Below are 7,677 nucleotides of genomic sequence, written 5' to 3'. Positions count from 1 at the left end.
TCGGCTCCACCTGGGCGCGGCGAGGAAATTGCACCATGTATGGGCAGCTACGTCAGAAGGGGCGGACCCACCGACGTTGCTGGGGAACGCAGAGTCCTCTCTTTCCCCCCGAAGAGGCAGCTGCAGCCCTGGAGGAGGCGTTCGGGCCGGCCCGGCAAAGGTGGCGCGTCGGGAGAGGCGGAGCCCCGAGGTGACCGGCGCCGCTGCGCAACGCCCCCACCCACTAGTTGAAGTGGTTCAGCCCCGAGAATTTTCATTCATAAAAAGAAAAGACTCCGCGAGGAGCGGGTGACTCAGAACCCAAGCTGCTGACACGGACCCCATAGAGCAGCCAACCCAGGGCATGTTCCGAGACTTCGGGGAACCCGGACCGAGCTCCGGGGCCGGCGGTGCGTACGGCGGCCCGGCGCAGCCCCCGGCGATAGGCCAGCAGGTGAGAGGGAGCGGACGCCTGGGGTCTCCTGGGGGACAGCGCCTGGGACGCTACCGCCCGCTCCAGCACGCGCTGGGACTGGGGTCGGGAGCAGAAGTAGGGACCGCATCTGGTGGCCGTGGACGCGAGTGCTGCCCACTCTCCGCCGTCCGGTGGCACTTTCTCCCCACCGTCCAGGGAAACGCGCGCGGGGGGCGCAACAAAAATCTGAGAATATCCCCCCTCTCGTCCCCCTTCCCCTCGCTGTCTTCTGTCTGTCCCTCCGTCTTTCTTTCCTTCTGTCCTTCCCTTCTTTATTTCCCCCTGTCCGCCGCTGATTTATCCCATCTGCGTTGAAAGGGGGCCGGGCACCTGCCCTAGTCCTAGCGCTGAAGGATCACAGGGTCTGATTCATCTCGGACTAAATTCCCGGGGTGGGTTCTGGAGTCCGGACTGCGGCGGAGACGTGCCCGCACAGGAGTAAGGAGGGATCCATCGGCAGGATAGCCGCGACAGACCGGGAATCCTCGGCACTGTCTGTGTCCGTCCGTTTGTCTGTTCCTCTCTACCCCGTCGCCAAATCCCTGAACCCTTCTCGGAACAGTGGAGTCTGGTGGGCTCCGGGAGACTGGTTCTTGACCCCTTCCTTTACAGGTTGGGGTCAACCTGGCACCTTTCTTTACAGGTAGGTGCCAGAACGTGTGCGGGTCATGAAGCGGGCAAGTCCTGCAACCCCGACTCTCGGCACCAAATGGCGCCCACTGGCGGCTGGGGGTACCCAGGAGGCTGCAGGTGCCTATTTCCTGTCGAGGGGCTTTGAGCACGTGTCGCTAGGGGAGGGAAGGAGCGGCATCTGTTCCGCCGAGTCACGGCGGCCGAGTCACGGTGGGTGACTCACCCGGGGCGCCCCTCCCTTCCTGGCCCAGATTGGCCCGGGCCCGGACAACCTCGGGAGCGGGAGATGCCGCCGGCGGTGCCTCTATCCGGGAACTGGGGTCACTGGGCCCCCAGAGCTGGGCCAGGGGCACCACTGTACGGACTTGCCTGGGCCTGAGCCGGCTCTTCCCGGAGGACTGGGCGCCCACACCCAGAGCCCAGCCCCAGGGCTTGAACCCAGTGCTCACGAACACTGAACCCACATCTCAACCCATTCCTCACATCTCTAACTGAAAGACAATGGTGGCAGGTAATACCTAGAGCGCATACAGTATAGCCAGGCATCAGGCTGGGTGGTTTTCACCTTATTTACCGTATTTCCCAGAATCTAAGATCCCATTAATTTAAAAAACAAAAACAAACAAACAAAAACCACCATTATTTTGTGTCCCTAAATTTAAAAAAAATTTTTTTTTTCTTTATTGGTTTGAGAGAGAGAGGGAGAGGGAGAGAGAGATAGAAACATTGATGAGAGAGAACATCAGTTGGCCGCCTGCTGCATGCCCCCCACTGGGGATTGGGCCCACTACCTGGGCATGTGCCCTGACTGGGAATCGAACCAGCGACCCCTTGGTGCATGGGTCAAAGCTCAACCATTGAGCCACACCAGCCTGGCTGCCCCTAAATTTTTTAAAAAGTTACCAATTAAACTGATTTCAGAGCTACTAAAGGGCACTTCTTAGCATCAGTGAAATGCCATAATCCTCACCTTGTCCAGAGTCACAGCCAGTAAGTGGCCAAGCTAAGATTAGAACTGGACAGCCTGAACCCAGAGCAGTAGCTCTTGACCTCTACAACCTTTACCAGGCTCTGTCACATACATTCTCTCACCTGATTTTCACAGCTACCCTCGAGTTAGGGGCTATAATTATCCTCTTTGTGCAAATGGGACTCAGGCAGGATGCAGCAATGGGAAAGAGCCTAGCTGCCTGGGCCCACATCACACTTCCCGGCTGTGTGTCTAAGAACAACTGTTTTCCTGTCTGAAAAAGAAGATACTGTTGTGCAAATTATATGAGTCAGTATTTGTAAAGTAGTTGGGACAGTGCCTGGAATTCACACTTTATAAGTATTAGCTCTGATGGGGAAATAGAGGTACAGAGAAGTTGTGACCTGCCTAATGTCACAAGGCTCAGGAGCAGTATGACTTTACTCAGTTTCTTTAACTGCCAAGCTGTGCTCTTTCTGGTATCTCAGCACCTGTTTTGAAGGTGGATAGCAATGTGGCTTCTGTCCACTGGGAGCCCCTCAATTCCCACAGACCTCACCCCTGGCCTTCCATTTCTTATCCCTCAGAAGTTCCACCTTGTGCCAAGCATCAATGCTGTGAGTGGAAGCCAAGAACTGCAGTGGATGGTTCAGCCTCACTTCCTGGGACCCAGCAGCTACCCCAGGCCTCTGGCCTATCCCCAGTACAGCTACCCACAGACTCGGCCAGGAGTCATCCGGGCTGTAGGACCACCTCCAGGGGTACGTCGCCGGCCCTGTGAACAGGTAAGAAGCGGAAGCCTTATACTAGTTCTGATACCCACAGGGGTGCTGAGGTGCAGAGGATAGCTCTTCCCCAAAAAGAGAACACAGGCTTAGAAGTGGGGAGAAGGTAGCACCACCAGTCACTATTGACTAAAGTGGAAAGTAGAAGAGCCTCTAGGGAGATCCAGAAGGCAAAGAGGTCACTTCTGGATCATGGAATGCTTCCTGGAGGTGGAGGCATAATAACCTAGAAAGCAGGGTAGGATTTGCATACATAGAGTTAAAAGAAAGGATGTTACAGGTAGAGGGGATGGCAGGAGCAAAAATGAAGGTGGACTAAAACTAGTATGAAGAGGGCAGGCTTATGCTATCTATGTCTAGACAGCTGGGGAGAGAACAGAAAGGAGATGGTTCCTGTTCGCTACTCTTGGGCTTCAGTTTCCCTATCCCATTTAAAATCTCACAAAAACCCTCTGGCGTATGTACTCTGGTTTTCCCCATTTTACAGCCAAGGAAATTAAGGCACAGAGAGGTAAAGTCACTTGCCAAAGATCACACAAGTAGTGAGTAATGAGACAGGTCTGTCCAATTCTAAAGTTAGATCCTAACCATCAAGCCACACTGTCTCATCCAGAGGTAAGAGAAGGCTTGAAGAGTGAGCTGGAAACTTTTGCCTCCCCAACCAAGGTTCCTACCTGCACACTGCTAATAAAGTCCTTACCAAAATAAAGAAATAGAAAGTCTTTAAGGGAGTGATGCCTCTTTCCTTTCTCTGGAGCATTTTAGTATATGAGACGGTAGTGGGTGAGGTTTGTACATTAAACAGACTGTTCTGACAGCAGGGTAGAGGATGGGGAAGGGAGGCTGGGATCCTAGGAAAGATGTGCTGTCGGCCAGGGGAGGCTTGCCCAGACACAGCATGGCTGGAAGAGCACTGTGGTGTTGGCCCCAGTGGCAGGTTTCTGGATTTTCTGCCTTCAGCCCTGTCCTGAGGGTGCTTTGATCCTGGGCACTCTTAGACTGGGGCAGTGAGCTGTGAGTAGGTTCCTTTTGAGGGAGATGCTCTCCATCAGCTGGCCTCTCATTCAACGTTGAATAGAGTGAGTGGATTTTAATTTCTGCTCTAGAATCATAAGCAAGTTATTCTTTTTCCCTGGGCTTCAGTTCCTTACATGGAAAGTTGTGTTAAGAGTCTCAGACAAGCACTTTGCTGGCACACAGATTTCCAATAAATAAATGCTTAGAAGCACTCATTAGCCCCCCCAGCGCTTACATTTCCTGGAGAACAGACTTGGTTATCAAGAAATTGAAAAGGAGTCCTTCAAAAAAGAGTGGCTGGCTCCCAGGGATTCCAAAGAGGAAAGGCCACTTTTGGCCGGGGGATGAGAGAAAGCTTCTTGGAGGTTGAGGCATCTTAGTTGAATCCTGGGAATGAAGAGGGTTAAGATTTGTGGAGGGGCGGGGTAGGGCATTTCAAGAGGGGAATTGTAGGAGGCAAAAGCTGGGTTTTTGACTGGTACAAGTTTACTAAAGCGTGAGTTCGAGGAACCTGGCCAGGTGCTGTGGTCCTTAAAGTGCAAAAGTAGGGCGCCCCCGCCCTGCCATGCCCGCCATCAGGATCCTACCACTGAGCCACCGCACTAGGTGAGTGCCCGGCAGCCAGTGGCCCACGATCCACCTCACTGCTCCCTCTGTCCCCCAGTTCAGCCCGGAGGAGGAGGAGCGCCGTCGGGTGAGGCGGGAGCGGAACAAGCTGGCCGCGGCCAAGTGCAGGAACCGGAGGAAGGAACTGACCGACTTCCTGCAGGCGGTGAGCACCGGCCGGAGTGGAGGGCCCACCAAACCTCCGAGGGGCCTGGGCTCCCGTGGGCCTGTGAGGCCCCAGGAGGCGCTGGAGAGGCAGGCCTCCGGAGAAAAGGACCAGGAAAAAGTACTCGGAGCACAGCACAGCAGAGCTGAAGCTTCGGCCAACAACTCCTAAGATACCCCCGGGCCTGATTGGAGTCATGCACATTTTTCTCCCAACGACTCATGGGAATTGTAGTCCAGACTTGCTGGCGACTCCCCACTCACCCTACGCCCAACCACCACCACCACGATAGGTGACGCGGTGGTCGGCCCTCATCTTCCTGACTCCCCTCCTGACCTTCTCCCTACAGGAGACGGACAAGCTGGAGGACGAGAAATCAGGGTTGCAGCGAGAGATTGAGGAGCTGCAGAAGCAGAAAGAGCGGCTAGAGCTGGTACTCGAAGCCCACCGCCCCATCTGCAAAATCCCGGAAGGAGCCAAGGAGAACGACACTGGAGGCACAGGCGGTACCAGCAGCCCACCAGCACCCTCCCGCCCTGTGCCTTGTATCTCCCTTTCCCCGGGGTCTGTGCTTGAACCCGAAGCATTGCACACCCCCACGCTTATGACCACACCCTCTCTGACTCCTTTCACACCTAGTCTGGTCTTCACTTACCCCAGTACTCCTGAGCCCTGTGCCTCAGCACATCGAAGGAGCAGCAGCAGCAGTGGGGACCCCTCCTCTGACCCCCTTGGCTCCCCCACCCTCCTGGCCTTATGAGGCACTCTGGCCCTCCTTCCTGCCAGTGCCACCCTAACCAATATCTCCTCATCCATTGGTCCAGCTGGCCTGGGCTATATCCCATACTCAACCCCAGCAGGTTCTCCATCCCTCCAGATGAGACTGAGCCTATTTTGCCTCCTGGCAGAGATATTTGGGGGCCACCAAAGCTGTCCACTGTTTCCCTAGAGCTGGCCTCTCTAGCACAATTTGCATTAAATCAGAGACAGAATACTTCCCATTTGTGCCAGAGAACTCCTGGCAGCTCCAAAGGACTTTATAGATCCTATAGATCCCTAGAGGTTTCCTGGAGCCCAAACCCCCTCCAGACTTCCCCTAAGTCTTCATTTCCCTCTTCCAGTGATCCACCCAACCCTACCCCTAGACAGAAGGTGATATGTTCCAGCCTAGAACACTAACTCACCCAGCCCCAATGCCAGCAGCACCAGGTGATTGAACTAGGGCATTCTGCCAGTCCTCCCAGAAATGGCTCAGCTCAAGATGGTGCCAGAGACTTCTGTGATGAGCTGAGCTGCAGCCCCTGGCTCTGAGAAGACTTTAGCTCCAGGAAATCTAAGCCTCCACTGCAAGGGCAGCTGCTATTTATTTTCCTAAAGAGAGTATTTTTATACAAACCTGCCAAAATGGAATAAAAGGCTTGAAGCTCTGGCCTGGTTTCATTGGATTCAGAGGATAAAGGGAGAACATTTGGATCCAGAAGTACTAGGCTCAGGCCTCAGTTCCACAGACTCACTGCATGACCTTGGACAAATTATTTGATATTATTGGACCTCCATTATCTTATCTGACGAATGAAGCTACATCTGCTCTGCCTCATCTCCAACATTGAGATGAAGAGTGCTGTGGGATGCAAGCCAAGAGGATTGTCATCCTCCTCCTGGTGGGGGCCCACCTTGCTCCTGCGTGTACCACAGGAGGGCGCTGTTATGCCCCTTCTATCCTGAGAGGAGGCAGCTGAGTGGGTTCTAGGCCCCCAACACCTGCTTCCTGCCCCATTGTCTTGGACAGGAAGGAGCCGGGAAGGGAGCTGGAGCCATTTCAGGGCCGGATCACCGAGGGTCCCGGTGCCTGCCGGCGCGGGCAGAGGGGGTAGGGAGTTGTAGCCAGCAACTTACCATGGCCCCACATCGCCCCTGACTTGAGGTAATGGGGGGTGGGTATCAGACACCTTAGTTCTGCAGCCCATCCGGATGAGGATAACCCCGTCTCAACGTCCCCGCCCTTGTCCTAACCCCGGCGAGTCCCAAATAGACGCTGCCCATGGGCTCTGCTTCCGTCCCAGTTTATTAGCCCCCACCCAGCCCCTGCAAGTCCCTCCGCTCCAGCCTCCAGTCCCCCTGTTGCCCAGCCAGCGAGACGAGGGGCCCTCCTCAGTGCCAGGGTGTCTAAGTCCATGCCAGCGGCCCCTCGTATGCAGCCCCGACGGCTTCCATGTCCCGAGATCCACCGCAATATGGGAGATTGCGGAGCTGTCCCGGCGGGCCTCGAAGCGAAGGAAGCTGCGCCCTCAGACATCTGGGGAGCAAGCCAGGGGCAACTGATCAGGACTACCCACGCTGCCGGTGCTGGAGCTTCCATCCCCCAGGTCGCGGGGCCCGCAGGGGGGCAAGGCGAGCTCCGGTGTCGGCCCGGAGCCTGAGCCCCCCGCGCCACCGGGGCCGCCGCGGGGACCCCACTCCTCGCCCAGCGCCAGGCAGAGCTCCTTAAGCGCTAGGTTCTCCCGCAGCAGCTCTTCCTGGCGGCCCTCCAGCTCAGCCAGCTTCTGCCAACAACCGCCCAGATCCTCGCGCACAGCTCGGGATGCTTGGGTCCCGAAGAGCTGCCACTGGCGAGCGGCGCGCCGCCCGCGCTGGCGCTCTGAGTCCAGAAAGCAGCAGAGGTCGCGCAGCTCACGGTTCTCGGCCTGTAGGCGTCGGTTGAGCTGCTTGAGCTCGCGGATCTCGCCTAGGTGACCCTGCAGCTGTCGATTCACCTCCTGCATTAGGCGGCCGCGCTGCACCAGAGCCGCCAGGCGCGCCGCCTCCTCTCGCCGCAGGCGCCGCACCAGTTCCTCCTTGCCCAGCGCCGCCATCTCCTCGTCCGTCAGCTCCTCCAGGCCGCCCGCCTCGGCCTCCATGGCTGCTCAGGTCTCTGGAGCATCGCCTGCCCGCCGCCGCGGTCCAGGTGCCCCACGTCGAGCCCCGCGCGACTTAGGGTCAGGATCGGGCTTCGCCAGTGGCAGGCTGTGGCCGGCTAGCGTAGGCTGCAGCAGCCTCGCGGGGGTGG

At 56.7% G+C, this 7,677-nt stretch overlaps 2 protein-coding genes across 2 annotated transcripts; one reads left to right on the top strand and one right to left on the bottom strand.

Annotated features, from left to right (window-relative positions):
* Positions 1 to 259: 259 nt before the first annotated feature.
* Positions 260 to 5,489, top strand: FOSL1 (FOS like 1, AP-1 transcription factor subunit). Its single transcript, XM_036258539.1, has 4 exons — positions 260 to 433; positions 2,645 to 2,842; positions 4,524 to 4,631; positions 4,981 to 5,489. The coding sequence occupies exons 1-4, from the start codon at positions 344 to 346 to the stop codon at positions 5,389 to 5,391; spliced, it is 807 nt and encodes a 268-aa protein (XP_036114432.1). The 5' UTR covers positions 260 to 343; the 3' UTR covers positions 5,392 to 5,489.
* A 1,192-nt stretch (positions 5,490 to 6,681) lies between these two features.
* CCDC85B (coiled-coil domain containing 85B) lies at positions 6,682 to 7,677 on the bottom strand. The gene has a single exon (XM_036258540.1). The coding sequence runs from the start codon at positions 7,526 to 7,528 to the stop codon at positions 6,920 to 6,922; it is 609 nt and encodes a 202-aa protein (XP_036114433.1). The 5' UTR covers positions 7,529 to 7,677; the 3' UTR covers positions 6,682 to 6,919.

Source organism: Molossus molossus, unplaced genomic scaffold (assembly GCF_014108415.1).
Source record: "Molossus molossus isolate mMolMol1 unplaced genomic scaffold, mMolMol1.p scaffold_m16_p_13, whole genome shotgun sequence".
NCBI classification, from domain to species: domain Eukaryota; kingdom Metazoa; phylum Chordata; class Mammalia; order Chiroptera; family Molossidae; genus Molossus; species Molossus molossus.
This window is presented reverse-complemented; position numbering and strand designations above follow the sequence as displayed.

What these genes read in the sequence shown, in the direction of transcription:
- CCDC85B (XM_036258540.1), bottom strand. Translation starts at nt 7,528, where the DNA reads ATGGAGGCCGAGGCGGGCGGCCTGGAGGAGCTGACGGACGAGGAGATG.
- FOSL1 (XM_036258539.1), top strand. Translation starts at nt 344, where the DNA reads ATGTTCCGAGACTTCGGGGAACCCGGACCGAGCTCCGGGGCCGGCGGT. An exon ending in GTCGCCGGCCCTGTGAACAG is followed by an intron (nt 2,843 to 4,523) that starts GTAAGAAGCGGA and finishes TCTGTCCCCCAG; the next exon opens with TTCAGCCCGGAGGAGGAGGA. An exon ending in TGACCGACTTCCTGCAGGCG is followed by an intron (nt 4,632 to 4,980) that starts GTGAGCACCGGC and finishes TTCTCCCTACAG; the next exon opens with GAGACGGACAAGCTGGAGGA.